General features: G+C 37.8%; 1 protein-coding gene across 1 annotated transcript in view; it reads left to right on the top strand.

The window, feature by feature from the left end:
- The window catches only part of TFB1M (transcription factor B1, mitochondrial), a 57,844-nt gene that overhangs the window by 14,454 nt on the left and 22,378 nt on the right, over positions 1-21,012 (top strand). The window contains exons 3-5 of the mRNA XM_006184105.3: positions 1,556-1,664; positions 2,890-3,041; positions 11,703-11,822. Of these exons, the coding sequence (XP_006184167.2) occupies positions 1,556-1,664; positions 2,890-3,041; positions 11,703-11,822 (381 nt within the window). The remainder of the gene's footprint in view (positions 1-1,555; positions 1,665-2,889; positions 3,042-11,702; positions 11,823-21,012) is intronic.

Genomic DNA, 21,012 nt, shown 5'->3' with positions numbered 1-21,012 from the left:
CCTGAACAAATTTTGGGAGCCCCGAATCTCACAGGCTAGAAGAGGAATTTTCCATCTTCATAGAAAACTGAAAGCCCTTTGGTTATTCACTTATTTATTCACTTACCAAATATATATGCAGCACCTACTGTGTACTGTTGTGGCTACAGGGTACATTAAGGTAGATAAAAAGCAGGTGCTGCCCTTAAGGGGCCATATGTTACTCGGAAAAGAAATCTTTATATACATAGTTGCAATACATAGTGCTATAAAGAAGCGTGTGCAAGACAAATTGTTGACCCCAAAGTGGGAGTAATCTTCTCAGTGTCTTGTGCCTTCTCCTCTCTGGTTTCTGTAGTGCCACTTTCGTCCTTCCTCAGTTGCCTGAGTTAGTCAAGAGGAGAGTTAGGAAAGGAAATCAGCTTTAATTGAAGTTAGCGAAGCAGGACCAAAGGATGCTCAGAGCAAAAGTTCCTTGAATTAGAGCCAAGGTTCTCTGAGCTCCCTGAGCTGAGGTTTAATGTGGGGAGAGGGTCACCTCTTCCTTTGTAATCTGCTGTAGACGTGTTTGTTTTCCTTGATTATACTCCTGCATTTTAAACTTTATAAGCTCAGGGATTGCATCTGTTTTGTGTTGTTGTTATTTGCTTTTTTCTTAAGGACTTTAAGAATCAGGCTTTGTGTTGGGTCCAGAGTACTTAACACGATATAAATTTATAGATGGCTTGGGTGTAAGGCTCTCTGTAGTTGGGTGCCAACACCTCGGTACTGTGAGAGCATTTCTTAAGGAATGGAGCTAAGGTAGATATAATGGAGGAAAAAAAGATAAAGCAAAGCATGCTTTTTTTTCCTCTATTTTTTTTCTTTTTCTTTTTTACTCGGAAAAACAAGGAAAAGAAAGGAAAGCAAATAGTTAGAAGGCACAAATAAGCTGGGAGGTAGCTTTTGATAAAACATGCAGGATAATTCGCTAGGTCGAAAGCACCTGTGGATCAGAAGCTACTTCAGGGATACTCTGGTCAAGGGAGTGTCTCAGTGCCACTGTGCGTGAGGCTTGGCAGTGACAGATGACTTTCTATTTGTTTGACTCTGCTCATAGATTAAGTTAAGGGTCTTTGTAATACGTAAAATCCTTTGTATATACTTAGGCTATAAAGACCTAGTTGAATTAAGTTTGTCTTTCATATGATTTGCTCCTGATTAATTCTCAGTATTTTATTATAATGTCTTTAGTCTCTAATTTTTAAACATAGATGAGAGTGGAGTTTTTGCTAAATCTCTATAGAAATACAAGTCATTCTGAGGGTCAAAACTATGTTACTGTATTATTTGTGAAGTTATGAGCTGTTGTTACACTGTTACCTGGCACTGTCCCCAGTCATTCATATGGGTTAAAAGCCTTAGTATCACAATTGTCCACTGCAGTGGACACCGCGTACTGCTGGTTCACTGATGATCACTCTTAGTCTCTGGCTTTTCACATTGATTTAACAATGCACAGATGTGATGAAAAAAAATTAGTTCCACTATTCTCCAAAATGTATGAGCTCATTTTATTGACCTTCTTTTAAACTAGATGCTTTCTGATGCAGCACCTGGAAAACTGAGAGTTGTCCATGGAGATGTGTTGACATTTAAGGTAGAAAGGGCTTTTCCACAAAGTCTCAAAAGATGTTGGGAGGATGGTAAGTGACTTTGCATTGGTTTTCTTATTTTCTTTTGTGATTGTTTATATTACAAATATTTATTGTATTATATGTTACAAGTATTTATTATTATATGTTATATTAGAAATTAGATGAACAGAATTAAGTAGGTAATGTGCATTGCAAGTTTTTTCTGCTTTCCCGCTTTATTCCAAAATGTGAAATCTCTGAAGTGTTACTTTTTCTAAGCGGTGAAAAAAGAAGTGTTCGAGTAAACCAAGCCATACCCAAGCCTTTCTTTTAACTTTCTTTCCATTGTCTTTCCTATTCAATGACCAACCAAAGCATTTTTCATTCACGGGCAGTGTTTATTGGGTACCTGCTATGTGCCCCAGATCCTTGTAAAATACAGATATAGTAGGGTGTTTCTTGCCCATAAAACCCCTTAGAACAACTGGAGGAGCAGTGTGGGTGCACCTCTAGAGCTGCCACTGTGTCTCTGGCCTCTCCATGGGCGGGCTCCTTCAGAGACGCCAGCGCTGCCCGTCCCCTCCTTCCAGCACACCGCCCAGCCACAGTCGCAGACACAGTGACACACCTCCTCGTTGCCTATTTCATACCTTTCCGAAGTTCTCTGGCGTTAATATGACTGTTAAGAAGATTTCTCTGCTCATGTCTTCCCTGATTCCAGGCCCTGCCAATTTTCCTTTCACCTTATTGTGAGCCTTCTCTAACTGTTCTTTGCTAGTGGTCATTTTTCCACCCACGTCTTACATGTTGTTTCAGGGGGGTTGGGTTAGGGAGCAGGGCATCTTCCGTGCAGCCAGTTTGCCTGGATCACTCCCCTCCTGTGGTCTCACTTTCCACGTCTATATTGCACACGTTTAGATCTTCTTTTCCGACCTGTATCCCCTCCCTGGGCATCTGACAGCTTCATCTCGGTGCCCCATAGGAGCTTTGACCTCATCATGTCCAAAACCAATTATCCTTTCCCTCAAACCAATTCTTTTTCGTATTTTTCCTCAGCCAAAACCGGAGGACTTGAACTGACTGAATACTAATTAGGTAGGATTTTTTTCCTTCATAATTCGAAGCTGATTGTGAGAAAACATTGCTACTGAGGAATAAGTGGACTGAAAAATAGCCATATCTTTTCATATAGTTTTATTTGATACTGTTAACATCCAATTTGATTTTACTCTTAAATTGTATTCAGAATATATAGATGAAATCATTCCAAGTTGTTTTTTCTTATGCCAACCAGATCCTCCAAATGTATACATTATTGGAAACCTGCCTTTTAATGTATCAACTCCACTGATTATCAAGTGGCTGGAAAATGTTTCTCATAGAAATGGACCTTTTGCTTACGGCAGAACCCAGATGACGTTGACTTTTCAAAAGGAAGTGGCAGAGGTAAGCCTTAACTTTTTCTGGCTATCTTAACACACGATCAAATTCCCAAACAAAACAAAAAGAATGTGATAATCAGCTTGGAGCTGGGAAAGGGAAAGGGTTGGGTGTCTCACTATTCAGTATACAGGCTTTGACTTAGCTGTTCCTGCTGGCCATTCCCGGGGCTGGAGTTAGCCTATCTAGAAAATACACCTGCAGGGCAGGCGAGAGCAGTTTTTGAAAGGCAGGGGTTTAAGGAGGGGTCTGCAGACCACAAGTGTTTGTTCTCTTTTTGAATTTTATTATGACATATAAATACGGAAGAGCATATAATGTCTATGCATGACTTTGTATATGGATGGCTTAATAAAATGAAGCCCTGAATCCCTACCACCCAAGTCAAGTTAGTGATTAAATTACCAGCATCTTTGATGCCCTCTTGTGTGCCTCATTCTGATTGCATCTCCTGTCCCACCAGCTACCAAGATAATCTATACTATGAGTTTGCAGTTTATTATTCCGAGTGGTTTATTACATATTCTTATCTGTATAACTAATATACTATAGTTTTGTCCGTTTTTGAACTTTGTACAAATGGGTTCATACAAGATGTATTCTTTTTATTCGCTCATGTTGCTCATAGCTGTAGTTTATTTGTACAGCTTTTTACTGCCCGCTCTTTGACTATGGATTTATCTGTCCACTTCCCTGTTTGGGGACCCTGAATGAGTTTCAGCGTTTCGTTATTACAAACAAAACAGTCACGAACATTCTTACATTTACGTCAGCTGGCGCCCAGGACTTCTCTAGGGTACACACCTGAAGGTGGCAGTGCTGGATCAGTAAGGTCTGCAAGTCGTCCCCCTGGCTGGGTAACACTAAACTGTTCCTCTGAAGTCATTGTGCATGTTTGGATTCCCACCACCAGTGTGTGTGCATTCGTTTTGCTCCATAGCCTTGCCAGTGCTTGTTATTGCCAGACTTGTACATTTTTGTTCATCTGAAAAGGATGGTGCGTTAATTTTGTCTTTTGCTGATTTTAATGAAACTGAGCATCATTTTACGTGTTTATTGGCCTTTATTTTTCTTTGTCAAGTGCTTGCTTTTGCCCATATTTCTGTTGGGTTGCCTGTTCTTTCCTCATGGATTTGGAGCAGTTCTTACATATTCTTCATACTAGCCTTTTATTAGTTAAATGTGTCACAGACTTCTTCCACTATTGCCTTACAGTGTCCTTCGAAGAGCAGATGTTTCTAGTTTTAAATTTATGGTTAGTGCTTTTCATGTCTTGTTGAAGAACTTCTTTTATATCCTGAGATCATGAAGATATTCTTCTGTGTTATCTTCTAGAAGCATTATTTTACTTTTTACATTTATATCTATAATCCACTTGAGATTGATTTTCGTGTGTGGTTGAAGTAGAAGTCAATTTTACTATTTTTAACATATGCTTCCAATCAAACTAGCACCATTTATTGAGAAGTCTGCCCTTCACTGACCTCTAACAACACCTCTGACATCGTGACAGGGGCCAGTATAAGCACTGGTCTGGTTAGACACAAGAAAAATGTGAAATCGAGGAAACAGAAGGCCCAATTCAGGAGACAGAGGAGGGAATCTTCGGGAAGAACATTTAATTTGCATCAGAGCAGATGAATAATTTGATAAAATACCTATCATGTTTGTGTATACTGAGAGAAGACTTCTACAAGCTGGGGAGAGTTTAGGATTGAATAGTGATAAATAAATAGAAAATTATACACACTAGGGATTGAAGTAAATAAAAGCATTATTAGAAAGAGAAATTTAAAAAATATTATTTGGAGATACACAATTGTTTATTTTGGAAGCCTAAGGGAAAAAAGAGACCTGTGTAAAAATAACCATGAAACTTGGCTGAGAGTCTCAAAAGTTTACTGAGATAAATCAAGAGAAATATTATAGCCCTAGAAGGAAAAATTATTTTTGTAAAGATGCTTATTTTTTCCAAATTAAGGTTTTCAATAACCTTAAAATGTTGTGCAGTTCCAGGTATTATCTTGAGGAATAGACCTGCAAAAATGGATAAGAAATTTTGAAAAAGAAGAGATATGAGAGAAGACTTGCCTATCATATGTTTAAATGTACAGTGGAGCTCTAATAATCAAAGCACTATGAGCTGGCACAAGATAGATCAGTGGCTAGATTAGAAGACCCAGAACGAGACCAGAACTTGGTGCTTACATATTAACAATCAGACCATAAATCAGCAGACAAAAAAGAATTCTTGAGCAAGTGCATGGATATTTGGTTAACTCTTATGAAAAATATTTAGTAATTCACTGTTTATAAAACAATTCCAGTAACTGCCTTCAAATTTACCACAAATTTTCTGCAGTTTCTAATCCTTTATTTATTTTACTCTATTTTTCATTTTAGGTATTATATTTTTATCTCTAAAAGTTCCATTTGCATCTTATTATATCTTCCCTTTCTCTCCTTGTGTTCATGCTTTCCTTGGCATCTTTATGAATATGTATAATATTTGTAATAGCTGTTTTAAGATCTCTACCTACTGATTTCATTACATCTGAAATCAACTGTTTTACCAGTTGATTTCCTCCCCCACTCCTTTGCTTTGGGTCCCATTTTCCTGCTGCTTTGCAAGCCTGGTAATTTTTGACAAAATGCTGGGTACTGTGAGGTTTCTGTTTCTGTCTTTTTCAGTGTGGTTGAGGGCCAGCTTTTGTTGTATTGGGTTGAGTGGTGGGTTTTGTTCTGGCACATAGATAAGTTATTTGCAGTTTGGTTTGAGATTTGTTTTTGAGCTTTGTGATGATGGGTCCAGTGCAGCCTTTAATCTGGAGCTAAGTCGTACTACTGAGTCATGATGTTCCTAAGGACTCCATCCAGCTCCCTGAGTATTTAAAAGGCTCTCGACTTCAGTTGTTGGGGGTGCGAACTATTTCCAGCCCTGTGTGAGCTTCGTTTGCCCTATAGCTTTCCAGTGGTACTTTCTTCTGTCTCCCAGCCTTCCAAGCCTTGAGGAGTTAACCTCATACCCTTGGAGATCAGCACTCAGCCAGAGACTTAAAGGAGCACATCTCAGGAGCCCTGGCTCCTTCCTCTATCCACCTCCCCTCCCTGCCACCTCTCCCCACTGTGTCCCCACATCTCCAGTAGTCTGCCCTGCAAATCCTGGCTATTTCCAGCGCCCAGAACTTCATCCTCTGTCTCTTCAAGTCCAGGAGACCCCTTGGCCTCTGTTTGTGTTCCTCCTCCCTGTGCCACAGCCTGAGAATGGCCTCCAGGCTGTCAGCTGTGCAGTCGTAAGGCTTCCCTTCTTTGCCTTCTGTCTGTGACCACAGCCCCACACTGCCTGTTGTCCGGTTGATGAAAACTGTTGTTCCGTAGCTTTTAGTCAGCTTCATAGTTGTTGCTGTAAAAACAAACAAAAAGCCACCTTTATAGCAGCGTTCCCTTTGAGAATAGACTGTATAACTACACTAGTTCAACCCTTTAGATATCTTCCTCTCCAATAATTTACGAATGTATCATCAGAGTTTTATTTCTTAGATCCATCCCTCTCTCTTTACCCATGTTCCCTTTCAGAGTTACGGTTTTCAAAGGAGCCGATTTTGCCCCACCCACCACTCAGGGACATTTTTGGTTGTCACAACTCAGGGGTGCTTCTGGCATCTAGTGGATAGAGGTTAGGGATGCTGGTAAATGTCCTTCAGTGCACAGGACGGTCAAGGACGGGCCCCCACAACAGAGAATTACTCAGCATTAACCAGCCACAAATGTCAATAACTGTGCCAAAGTTGAGAAACTTTGTTTTAGAGTGTTTGTCCATAAAATCCATCACAAAAATGTAAGACCCTTTTGTGTTTGTTATAGACTCTCAGATGACATCCTCACTCCCAAGGTCCTAGTCATTTCCTTCCCCGAATCTGTTAATTCTCCTCTGTTGGTTTGAATTGAGGTCTTGCTAATAGTTCTCTTTGTTAGTTTTCTCAACTTTTGAATTTATCCTTGGATTTTTTTTCCTCAGCTGACATGGTTATTACGGTATTTCTATTTTTCAATAACACAATAGAGATGCAAAATACTGTGTACTCTAATTCTTTGGGGGGAAAGAGCAAAAGAACAGAAGCTGAAGAGGTGGGTAACATTTTCAGTGAGTCAGTGTCGAATGTGGTTGTTAATAATAGTGTTGCTTTCTCTTCACCATGTGTAATTATTTTTCTTCAACAAAAAGTTGATTTTAGTTAAATTTTAGTATAAATATTGAGGAGAGTTATATATTGAGTCTATAGTTTACAGAATGCTTTAAAAGTGTGGATAACACTGGTCCTCTGATTTTCACATTTTACGAGTGAAAGTTTCAGTAGAAGAATATACAGCAGTTTTCTTACATACTCTGTTCTTGACACTGTCATAATTGTAATTTTGTATTTTAGCCGCAGAAAGCAATTTTAAACATTTGCTTTGCTCAGCTTTGTGAATTACAGAACAGAAATAAATGAGCATGGTCCTCTTATTCCTTCCTCCCTGAGAAGACAGGGTATAAATGTAAGAATTCAGCTCATAACACATTAAGGGGCATATCGACAGTTTAAAGTTACAGCTCATAAAACAGAACCAGACCTGTGTAGCAATAAATGAGACCTTAACAAACCTCACCTGACCTCATTTTATAGATGATGAAACTGAGGCTCAGAGTGCTTTGATGTCTTCCATAGGTCGTGGAGCTGGTCACAGGGGAAGCTGAACATGAACGCAGGTCCTGCATTTTCTGCTAAAGTCATGATGTTCAGGTTCTTCGTGTGACTGGCCCTCTGGTCTTTTCTTTCTGGGTCCAGCATCAGCCTCTTCATCTCCTGCCATCTCCAGGGGACCCTGGCAGGGAGGCAGTCACATCTCCATTAATTATTTAGATCTCATTGTTCCTGATGTTTGGCTCTGGAGCTTCTCAAGTATAAGCCTAATTTTTCTACTTAAAATTATTTTAGATGAATAAGGGAAAAAAATAACACTGTCCTGGCGAATTCTTTGACCCTTGTTTTCTTACACTCGATCAGAATGTCTTTAAAAAGCTCAAGAGTTAGAGGTTTCCTTTTACTGAAAAATTACCTGGTTTGGTTCCCTGGCTTTTTGCTTTTAAAATCATCTATCTTGTAGTAGAGTTTGAATTTTAATAGCTTTACCTGTAAGATATCTATCAAAGAAGTATCAATTCATGTTTGAATGGTTGAGTAACCATTTAACTCTCATGCTAGCTTTTAATGAAGTCTTTTGCAGAGCTTTCTGGTCTGTGATTTGAATTTTTCCTCAGTATGTTAGGGACAGGTATGTGTACTGCTTTCTTCTAAGTTATAAGATATGATTCACGTATTTTCATCTTCACAGCCTGTGTGTATTCGCTGCAAGGATTGGATGGGTTACATTAATGGGTTCAGGACACCCCTTCACCAGGCAGAACTGGATACATGGCACTCTAAGTGAAATATACTTAAATGTGTCTTCATTTCAAACTAGCTTACCCTCCACCCTCCACTCCTCCCTGGTTTGCTCTTTGGTTAAAGTGATTTTTAAGTTGCCTTCATTTCATCAATGGGAACACACCTTTCAGATGTAAAAGTAAAACACTAGAAGAAAATCCAGGATGAAATAATTTTTTAAATCTGAGCATTTCTTTTGGTTTACGTTTTCATTTTGTGGAGTATGTTCATGCTAGATTTGAGCTTTTGCACAACTGCTTTGAATTATGCCAGTTTATACAGTGCATTTTAAAAATTTGAATCTTAATGCCAGTGGTAAAATTAAGCTCCTTTTTTTGTTTATGAAGAACTAGAAATATTTTTGATCATTTCATCCATAAGCTTATTCTTGTTTTATTGACATACAGTCAGTTACAATGTGTCAATTCCTGGCGTACAGCACAATGTTCCAATCATGTATATACATATATTCGTTTTCATATAAGCTTATTCTTGAGCTCAAATCTATACTTCCATTATTTGTCTTTGTTTTTGATATTTACAGTTCTAGGTTTTACATTTTAGTAAGGAAGAACTTATTTTGTCATATATACTGTAGCAACTCATCACTTGTCTTGAACTCAACTTCCCCATAATTGCAACTGTCCAAACACAGACAACAGCCAGGTGATTTAAAATAAAAAGGGATGAGATGAGGGATGGCTTCTGAGTAACAAAATAGATGCCCACAGGAAATTTTCTCAGCATCCCAGATTAAAACCTGTTTTTAAATCTTAAGGCAAAGCTTTTACAAGCCACATTACGTGGTTTTCATGCTCACAGCTGGTTAGAAGCAGCAAAGTAAAAGGGACTATTAGAGGCTGACACATGACAGTGAAGCAGAAAAGAGAACACCCAGCACAGTAAGTGTAGCTCACAAAGCGCTCTGTCTCTGGCTGTTGGGTGGTAAGGCACACCGCTGGCTTACCTAGCCCAGGATTATTCGAGCCATCATCGGTATTTGTCATGTTGACTCTGTATCATTCCAAAGAGGTTTAGAAGGTCCAGTGAGCCCTAAGAACACAGATAAGCAGGATACATTTTAGAAAAACAAGTATGCCTAATTTCTTTTATCCACCATTCAGCTTTGTTCAATCTTATTGCCGTATTTTTTCATATCTTCTTAAGAAATACTATAAGTATGTTTGGAGCCGTCTTCTACCCTCTTTCTTTCCCTCCTATGAATTGAACTGTCTTAGAATCGATATTCATTATTCCCATAAGCATGTTTTGCTTGCTTTGCAGATGTAGATACATAAATAGATATACATACAGCGTAAACAGTAAGAAATAAATGATCTTTTGAAGGTTTTATATAAATGGAGTCATACTGTAACGGATTTTCTGCCACTTAATTATTGGGATTTATGTTGGTAACTCTTGTTATTCATTATTTAGTATTCCATTGTCAAAACTGTTTAATTATTCATCCACTTATTGATGGGCCTTTATGTTTCTCCACTGTTTTTGGATACTACATACAATGTTGCAGTGAGTATTCTTATACATACCTCCTTGTGAAGTATAGAAATCTCTCTCTGGGATGTAGTCACAAAGGTAGGCTTAAAGGATCATAAGCGTTTACTCAACTTCAGCTTTTCTGTATGTATTGCCAGACTGTGGTCCAAAGTGCCTGTACCAAAGTCCCCTCTCACAGGTAGGGTATGAGAGTTCCTGTTGCTCTGTATCTTCACCGATACTAGGTTCTGTCAGGTTCTTTTTCTGTTGTTAAAATTTTGTTCATTTCATGAATATGAAATTGTATCTCATATGGTTTTAATTTGCATGTCCCTAATTGGTAATTTAGTTGAGCATAGTTTATGGTTATGGTTCATTTGGGGTGCTCTCACCATATTTCTCATCGTATTTTCTGTTTGTCTTTTGATTATTGATCTGTAGGAGTTCCTTCTATATTCTGAACACTAATCCTTTGTCAGATTTAAGTTTCAAATACTTTCTCTCAGTCTGTGACTTATCTTTATAGTGTTTTTATTATAAAGTAGCTCTTAATTTAAATAGAACAAAATATATCAATCTTTTCTTTTATGGCTTTTGCTCTTGCATTATTAAGAAATTCTTCCCTCCCGTGGGGAAACATAGATATTTACTTATAAAAATTTAAAAGTTTTACTTTTCACTTACTGTTGATTCACTTGGAATGTGTTTCTGGCTATGGTCACGACGGGGACCTGCATTTTCCTCCTTGTAAATGCCTGCTTATACCAATATCACTGATCCATTTTTTTTCCCATTAGCAGTTGCTACATCACATCTGTCACATTTCAGGTATATGTCACATTTCACACGTGCTTGAGTTTGAGGTTTTTGTTCCATTGGTCTATTTGTGTGTGTAACAGTACCATACTGCCTTAACTTTGGCACCTGGCAAGGTGAATCACCCCCACCTCATCTCCACCCAGCACCCCTCCCCCCAAACTGTTGATGTTTTTCAGGAGTGTCCTGGCTACTCTGGGTCCTTTGCTTTTTCATATAAAATGTATATGAAATTTAATTTAAAATTCTTGTAAAAAATCTTTTTGGGGTATTGATTGAAATTGTATTTATAAGTTAATTTGAATATACCTAACTTTAAAATAAAAATGTTTGTGTGCTTAAAAAAAAATCCTAGTTTTTTGTTTTTTGGGGTTTTTTTTGTAAAAATCAGTTGTCAAAAACAGCCAGTTCTCCAAGAGTTCTAAATATTTAAGATTTTATTACACTTAAATAAAGAAAAGCACATCATTAAAACTGTTCATTAAGATATTGAGGTGGTTCATAAAATTACGGAAGCATCTTCAGTTCTTCACTATTCCTGTTAATTTCTTCACTTACCAAATATTTGTTGATTACTTGTTTTATACAGTATCTTCTACATAATTTAACAGTGGTTTGAAAATCCCAACAGCCAGTGGTAGGGAAATTTTCTTGTTTGATTTTTTTTTGAGTGCATTGTATATGATACAGTTCACACTTGTTAAATGTACCTGAGGTGGTATTGGAGGGAAGTGTTTCCCCTGTTGGCTGTGTATCATATCAGATAGGATATGCTTTTTAAATGTTCATCAGAAAATCCTGGTGTTCGTAGATCATGTAGTGTTGGTGCCATTTGGTTTGATGACACCGATTTAAGTATTTGCTAAAATTCCTTTTTGTCCTGCAGAGACTTACAGCCACTACAGGAAGCAAACAGCGAAGTCGCCTTTCCATTATGGCCCAGTACCTCTGTGACGTTCAACACATCTTGACAATCCCAGGTCGGGCTTTTATCCCCAAACCAGAGGCGAGTTTCTGTTTATTTGTTTTAGTACACCAAAATTAGGATTTTAAATGTAATCTTTGCTCCTGAAAGGATGTATCAGAGGAATTTGATCTTTATTTATATCCAAACTGTACATAACTTTTTCTTCCTCTCCTAAATAAGAACCATAAAAATCACAATATGAATAGTTAGTTCTTATTCTAATTTTTCTTCCCCTGAAATAGAATGACCAAATGCCTTTGCTTATCCATGTTGCCCTTGTGGTGGTGTTATTACCATTATTATTATTATCCCCTTTACCCTTAAAAGTATCCCAGTGTAGAAGAAAAGTCGTGTGGTCAGCCAGTCCTCAAGAAAAGAAATCAGTATTTTTTTGTGATTTCTGACAGAGACTTCTAACTAAAGTTACATCGAACATTATTTATTTATTTTTATTGAAATATATTTGACATATATAACATTGTATAAATTTAAGGTGAACAACTTGTAAATTTGATACATTTATATATTGTAATATAATTGCCCTTGTAGCAATAATTAGCACCTCTATCATATTACATAATTATCATTTCTTTTTAGTAGTTGAAATAATTTAGTTATAGTCTTTTACAAATTTGATGATTATAATACAATATTATTGTCTATGTTCCCTGTACAGTGCATTATATCTAGGGTTCATTTACTACCCATTGTAAGTTTGTGCTTTTTAAACAGCTTCCATCCTGTCTCCCTATCCTCTGGTAACCACCATTTTACAAGTCTTACTTTTTAAAATTCCACATACAGATGATACCATATAGTACCTGTCTTCCTCTGTCTCAGTTATCTCACTTAGCATAATGTGCTCAAGGTCTATCCATGTTGTCACAACGTCAGGGTGTCCTCCTTTCTCATGGCTGAGTAACATTCCATTGTGTGTATGTCCCACATTTTCTTTACCCACATTTATCTATCAATGGACATTTAGGTGGTTTCCATATCTGGCTATTGTAAATAATGCTGCAGTGAACGTGGACGTGCATGTATCTTTTTGAGTTAGTGTTTAATTTTCTTCAGACAAATACCAAGAAGTCGAATTGCTGGATCACATGATAGACCTAATTTTTAATTTTTTGAGGAAGCTCCATACCACTTTCCACAGTGGCTACACCAATTTTACAGTCCCACCAACAGTGCGCAAGAGTTCCTTTTCTCCCCGTCCTCACCAGCACTTAGGTCTTCTTGATGGTGACCACTGCAATAGGTGTGAGGTGGCATCTCGTTGTTTCTCATTACCTTTTTCCTGATGATGGCTGATGTTGAGCATTTTGTCAGGTACCTTTTGGCCATTTCGATGTCATCTTTGGAAAAATGTCTTTTTAGTTTTCATGTCCATTTTTTAATCGGATTATTTGGGGGTTTTATGTGGGGTTTTTTTGTTTTTGTCATTATTGAGTAGTATGAGTTCTTTGTGTACTTCAAGTATTTTTCTTATCTAATGTATAATTTGTAAAAATTTGCTCTCATTCTGTAAGTTGTCTTTTCACTTTGTAAGTTGTTACTTTTGCTGTGAAGTAGTTTTAGGTTTGTAGCCCCATTTGTTGATTTTTGCTTTTGTCCTTTGTGCTTGTGTTGTCACGTTCAAAAAATCATTGCCAGGACCAACGTTGAAGAGTTTATTCCCTACTTTTCTTTTCTAAGAGTTGTATAGTATCAGCTGTCATGTGTAAGTGTTTAATCTATTTCCAATTAATTTTTCTGGGTGGTGTAAGAAGGGTCCACTTGTATTGCTCTGCATGTGTTTATCCAGTTTTCCCAGCACCATTTATTGAAAAAACTGTCCTTTCCCCATTAAGTACTCTTGGCTCCCTTGTCAAATGTTAGTTGACCATATAAGTAAGGGTTTAATTCTGGGCTCTCTAGTCCTGTTCCATTGGTCCATGTGTCTGTTTTTGTGCCGGTAACATGCTGCTTTTATTACTGTAGCTTTGTGGTGTAGTTTGAAATCAGGAAGTGTGATACCTGTAGCTTTGTTCTTTTTCCTCAGAACTGTTTTGGCTGTTCAGGGATTTTTGTGGTCCATACAAATTTTTGAATTCTTTTTTCTATTTCTTTGAAGAATGCCATTGGTATTTTGATGAGGATTGCACTGAATCTATAGCTGGCTTTGGGTAGTACAGACATTGTAACAATATTAATTCTTCAATTCCGTGAACACAGGATATTTTTCCCTTGGTGTCTTCATTCAGTTTCTTTTCAGAAAAGTCTTGTAGTTTCACTGTACAGATCTTTCACCTCCTTAGTTAAGTTTATGCCTAAGTATTTTATTGTTTTTGATGCTATTGTAAATGGATAGTTTTTTTTTCTTTTTCTAATGTTTCATTCTAAGTGTATAAAAATGCAGTTGATTTCTGTTTGCTGATTTTGTATTCTCCAACTTTACTAAAATTGGTGATTACTTACAACAGTTTTTTTGGTTGATCCTTTGGGATTTTCTATATACAGAATCATATCATCTGCAAGTAGTGACAGTTTTACTCCTTTCCCAATTTGGATGCCTTTTGTGTGTGTGTGTGTCTTGCCTGATGACTCTAGCTAGGACTTCCAGTACTCTATTAAACAAGAGTGGTGATAGTGGGCATCCTTGTCTTGTTTGTGATCTTAGAGGAAAAGCTTTGTTTTTTTTCCATTTGAGGATAATGTTAGCTGTGAGTTCGTCATATATGGTCTTTATTATGTGGAACTATGTTCCTTCTGTGCCCAATCTACTGAATGTTTTTATCATGAAAGGGATGTTGTATTTTGTCGCATGCTTTCTCTGCATCTTACGAGATGACCATGTGATATTTAGCTTTCATTTTATTAATGTGATGTATTAAGTTGATTGATTTGCATATGTTGAACCATCCTTACATCCCAGGGATAAATCCCGCTTGGTCATGCTGTATAATGTTCACACCATGGTATATAATTTTTACAGCTTTTTATGTGTTGTTGAATTTGGCTTGCTAATATTTTGTTGAGAATTTTTGCATCTATATTCATTAGGGATATTGGTCTATAGTTTCCTTCTTATATCCTTATCTGGCTTTGGTTTTCAGTGTAATACTGACCTCATAGAATTAATTTGGTAGTATTCCCTCCTCCTCAGTTTTTGGAAGGAATTTGGAAAGGATTGCTGTTAATTCTTCTTTGAGTGGTTGATAGAATTTTCTAGTGAAACTGTCTGGTCCCAGGGTTTGCTGTGTTGGGAGATTTTTGATTACTTGCTGCAACATCTTTGTTCGCTATTGGTCTGTTCAGATTTTTTACTTCTTCCTGATGCAGTCTTGGTAGTTTGTGTGTGTGTAGAAATGTACTCTTCTTGGTTATCAAATTTGTTGGCATATAATTATTCACAATAGTCTCTCATGGTCCTATGTATCTCTGTAGTCTCAGTTGTAATGTCTCCTTTTTCATTTCTGATTATTTTTATTTGAGTCTTTTTTTCTTAGTCTGGCTAAAGATTTGTCAATTTTGTTTATGTTTTCAGAGAACCAGCTTTCAGTTCTGTTGATTCTTTCTCTTGTTTTTCTGGTCTCCATTTCATTTATTTCCACTCTAATCTTTATTATTTTCCTTCTTCTGCTAACTCTATTCTTTTCTAATTCCTTGAGGTATAAGGTTAGGTTGTTTGTTTGAGATCTAATTTCTCAATATATGCATTTATTGCTATAAACTTTGTTCTCAGAACTACTTCTGCTGTATTCCATAGGTTTTAACATGTTGTATTTCCATTTTCATTTGTCATTTAAGATGATTTATTTCCCTTTTGATTTCTTCTTTGACCCATTGGTTGTTCAGAAGTGTGTTGTTTAGTTTCCACATATTTTTAGATTTTCCAGCTTTTCTCGTGTTTATTTCTACCATTTCTCCCTTTGGTTTGGTATCAATCTTTGATTTTCTGAGATTTTCTTTTGAGCCCTGTCATTATGATCTATATGAGAAAATGTTCCATGTGCACTCGAGAAGATTGCATATTCTGCTGCTTTTGTAAGGAATGTCCTGTGTATGTATGTGAAGTCCATTTGTTCTAGAGTATGGTTTAATTCCAACATTTCCTTGCTGAATTTTTGTCTGGATGATCTATCCATTGCTGACAGTGGCATATTGAAGTCCCTTACTATTATTACATTGTTGTCTATTTCTCCCTTTGGATGTGTTAGTATTTGCTTAATATATTTCATTGCTCCAATGTTGGGTGTATATATATATGCATATACATACATATATATATATGTATATCTTCAAGCTGTATTGACACTTTTATCATTATATAGTGACGTTTATTGTCTCTCATTACTGTTTTTTGTCTTTAAGTCAATTCTGTCTGATACAAGTATGGCTATACCTGCTTTCTTTTGGCTTCCGCTTGCATAGAATAGCTTCTTGCATTCCTTCACTTAGATCTTACGTGTGTCCTTAAAGCTGAAATGAGCTTCCTGAGGACAGCATATTGTTGGGTTTTGTTTTTTATTCTTCCAGTCGCTTTTGATTGGTGAATTCAGCCCATTCATATTTAGAGTGATTGTTGACATTGAAGGATTGGACTACCGCCACCTTTGCATTTGCCTTCTGCTTGTTTTGTATCACCATTGTTTCTCCCCTTTGTTTCTCTTTACCTTTCTAATGTTGTGGATTTCCATGCTCACTTGCTCAGTCTTCCCTTTTTTGTCTTTCATGACTCTACTGCAGAGTTTGGCTTGTGGTTACCATGTGGCTTTCATAAAACATCTCAGAAGGAAGATAGTTCTTTTTATGCTGATAGCACCTTATCTTTATTTGCCTATAAAGTTTCCACCCTTCCACTCCTCCTGTTTTATATCTTTGATATCACAGTGTTTATCTTTTGTATGCTATGAATTCGCTGAGAAATTATAATAGCTATAGTTATTTTTAATGCTATTTCTCCTTAAACCTTTTTTGCTATAAATAAGGGGTTAACATACCATTGTAATATAAAGTTTTCTAATTCTGACTTTTTCTTTTTACCTTTGCTAGAGCATTATGTACTTCCATTTGCTTTTATGTCACTAATTAGTGTCTTTTTTATTTCAGCTTGAAGAATTCCTTTCAGCATTTCTTGCAAGGCAGGTCTAGTGGTGGTGAACTCCCTCATTTTTGTCTAGAAAAGCATTTATTTCTCCATCATACTTGAACGATAACTTTGCCAGACAAAGTGTTTGTAGCTAGCTGTTTTTATCTTTCAACACTTTGAATATGTTATTCCACTCTCCTGACCTGTAGTGTTTCTGCTGAGAAATCTGATAGCCTAGGGGAGGTTCCTTTGTAGGTTACTTTTTTTTCCCTCCTGGCTGACTTTAGAATTCTTTCTCTCATTGCTTTTTGATAGTTTCATCATAATGTATTTTGGATGAGGTCTTTGTGCATTGAGATACCAGGGTATTCTGTTAGCTTCTTGGACACTTATGCCCAATTCCTTCCCCAGGTCTGAGAAGTTCTCAACAATTATTTCTCTAAATAAAGTCTCTGCTCTCTTCCCCTTTAGCCCAATTATTCTTGTATTTTTCTTACCATATTTGATAGCTCTCCTAGGATTTCTTCCCTTTTTAAAACTCTTCGTTCTCACTCCTGAGTCATTTCTAAATACCTGTCTTCCAAGCTGCTAATTCTTCCTTCTATCTGATCTGCCCTGTTTCCTAAGCTCTCTAATACACTCTTCATCCCATTTGCTGAATTCTTCAGCTCCAGAATTTGATTCTTCTTTAAAATTTCAATCTCTTTAGTAAAGAATGCCCTCTGTTCATTCATTTTATTCTTGAGTTCATCAAATTGCCTTTCTGAGTTTACTTGTAGCTTGCTGAATTTTTTCATAACAGCTCTTTTGAATTTTTTATCAAGTTAGATTGCAGTATTCTGTGTCTTTGAGCTTGGTTACTGGAGAATTATCATTTTCTTTTTGTGATACCATACTACCCTGATTTTTCAGTGTTTGATGAAATGTGCCCCTCCCATGCATTTGAAATAGGTCATTTAGTTGTTCAAGTTGAACATACTGGCAAATGAAACCCTTTTGTTTTCCAGAAGGTGGCGCTATAGCTCAAGTTTTTTTGGTTTCTCTTTACTGGCTCTGATTTTGGGGCTGCACACTGGAGGGAGCATTTAAAAAAAAAAGATAGTTCTGTTAAAAAAAAAAAGGTAGTGGCTGATTGGAGGGAGGTTTGGGCTTAGCACCTGAGGCTTTGAGCACCCACAGCCCAGTGGGGACAGTCGGCTAGTGGAGGTACTCGCAGATGTCCATGGGCAGACCTGCTGAAATCCCCAGACAGCAGGGAACAGTACCGTTAGTACCCTTTGTTATTCTTGTCCGCCTCTTTCCCTTTCCTCTCCATCCCTCCAGCCATGGTGGTCCCTCAGAAATCCCGATGCTGCTGGAGAGCAGGGGGTGCCCCTGGTTGCACAGCCAGGAGGCCTCTGGCCGACCCCTTTCTCTTTCACTTCCTCTGTGCGGAGTGTGCGCCACTGTCACTGGTGAGAGCCCCGTGGCCTTGTTGCTCTAGGGAGCGAGGGGGGACTGACTCCTCCAGTTCCTCCTTCCCACCTCCAAGCCCGTCCCCGTGCGGCTCCAGCCGCAGGCCTGCTTCTCCCATCGGCCTGGAGTTCTGTCTCCCTGCGTGTCCCCCAGGGTTCCAGGCTCCAGCTTCACTTCCCCACACCCACTCCTCAGGGCATTCAGGGGTAGGGCAGGCGCACTGCCTTCCTGGGATCTGCCGCCCCCTCCAAGTCCTGTGCCTACTTCTGAAGCACAGGTGGGTAGAAATCTCTTGGTTGGTCCCCTGTAATGGGCAGAGGCACTTTTGTTTGGTCATGAATGATCAGTTAGTTGTAAATAAAAAGGGAGAGAAAAAAGAAATGACTCAGGCTGCCAAGATGCTGACATCACTTTCAAAATCTAAACATTATTGTTTTTTCCCCACTCTTTTGAGAGACTTTGTTTTGACAGTGTTACTTGTGATCAGTCATCTGTGGAAAAATAGTTGGATATTAAACTAGGCTCTGACTATTCTAATCACAGAAGAGTAAGTGCTAATTACAGAAACAAAGTTTCTCTGCCAAAAATACAAATCGGTAAGCCAGTATCTAGTTTAGCAAAACCACTACTGGATGAGTTACTACAGGACGTGTACTATAAAAACTCATTTATTGCTCCACTGAAGGTGTGCTGGGCCCCAGATGCATGGAAAGCCCTAGGCTGGGCAGAGAGGGGCGGTGACAGGGACGGGGAGTCCACAGCTGGTGAGGAACAGATTTCTTCCTCCTTGCTGAAACTGTCAAGTGTAAAGTCTTGCAAAGTTTACCTTACGTTATTTGACATTCACTAATATAAATAGATATCCTGAAAAAAATGTTACGTGGTTTTTAGGTTTAGGTATAGACATAAGTTGTAAGTTCAGAGTGGGACCCCGACCAGTGGTTTGACCTATTTGTACACATTGAACTGTGGTCTGAGACATCGCCGTGGTCTCTGCTGCCACCTTCCCCTTCCTCTGCCGTGTTGCTGACCACAGTTAGCCAGGCCTTCAGGTCACTCTAGGAATTCAGTCCATCTTCCACTTCCATGACAGACTTAACTATCAGCTTTTTCTAAATCAAGCTCAGTATTACCTCCCTTCAGCATCTCAAGCTTTCAGACATTGTAAATGACTTCTTTCAAAATAATAGATCTATTAGCTCCTCGACAGAATTTGATGACTGGAGATACCATCTTATAGATCACCATCAGAGTTAACACATTGGTGCTTTCAGGGATTTTTTTTTTTTGTCCTAGAACAGGTGGCCATTTGTAATGAAGAAACCCCAGTCACCATAATAGCTTTCTCTCATCTTGTAATGCACATATGAGTGCATATAACATTTTGAATAGTATAAGAACCAATTATATCAGAAACCAACATCTTTATTTTTAGGCTTTTATAGTTATGGTTATTACCATAACACAGAATCTTTAGGCTACCTAAATTTTACCAAGGGTTTCTTAGGGTAGATATTAGAATATTTTTAGTGAAAAGTTTCTAACTTTGTTTTAGTTACCTAGTTGAGAGTAACTGATGGTGTTCAGAGGTTGTTATCAACTCTCTCTGATTTAGGGATAAGAGCCACATGTGGCCAGTTAATTAAAAGTACTTGTCTCTGGGGTTAAGGCCTTATGAAAATATTATTTGTAAAAAAGTTAGCTATGTCTTTGATTATTTTTATTGAAGATGTTTGCTTTTTGACAAGTTAAACATATTCATAGCAATTCTGAATATGCTTTCACTGTTTTGTAAATACTACATGCAGTAGGATTTATTTGTAATCCAGGAAAGCAGTTAATCAAGGAGGAGAGAGAATGTATTATGATGAAGGAAAACAGTAAATCAAGGATTAAATTTTAGTTGTAAAAGAATTTTCTCCTGCTCTGGAATAGTTCTGCCATATCAGGGCAGGTCAGGTTTACTCTGATGGAGACCCAGAAAGTATTTGACTGATAGTTATATTGAGCAACTCTTTAAAGATTCATTTGCTTAAGTAAGAAAGGGGAAGAGTTTCCACAGAGATGGTAAAAATAACAGTACAAGGCCATCCCTCTGGCCAAACCCTTTTGAACACAAGAGGAGAGCGTCACAAACACAAATGACTGCAACACAGGAGAGATACATACGCTCAGTGCTGAAACAGAGGCGCAGGCAGGTTCCTGAAAGAGAGGAGAGATGGAGTTGACTCTCTAGATGCTCAGAACAAATTTACTAACATTCATCACTTACTCTCTACCAAAACTCTAAAAATTAGATACGGAGAATTTCCTTTGTGATGTAACTAAGAGGATGTATTTATAACCGTCTTAGAGATTTCCTATGAGAATGTTAACCCTTCTGATTATTAGGCTGTAACTTAACCAAGCTTTGGTGGCAGAACTTTCACTGCTGCGGGCGGAGCTGTTACAGCCACGCCCTGCTCTGGCTGGTTGAGCTGATCTCGCCAAACTCTTCCCTCCCATTAACTTCTCTAGTGCAGCCCCCCAAATTTGAACCCCAAATTCTTTTCTGTCTACGGAAAACACAGCCTCTTAGGTTCTTAAAATTAGACGAATTGATCCACTCTGCTGTTTCTTAAACTGCTAGAGTTTGTAGTGTGTGGATTTTAGGATAGAATTTTTTTTAATTTGCATTTTTTATTTCACTGTTGAGTTAAC

Source organism: Camelus ferus, chromosome 8 (assembly GCF_009834535.1).
Source record: "Camelus ferus isolate YT-003-E chromosome 8, BCGSAC_Cfer_1.0, whole genome shotgun sequence".
NCBI classification, from domain to species: Eukaryota; Metazoa; Chordata; class Mammalia; order Artiodactyla; family Camelidae; genus Camelus; species Camelus ferus.
This window is presented reverse-complemented; position numbering and strand designations above follow the sequence as displayed.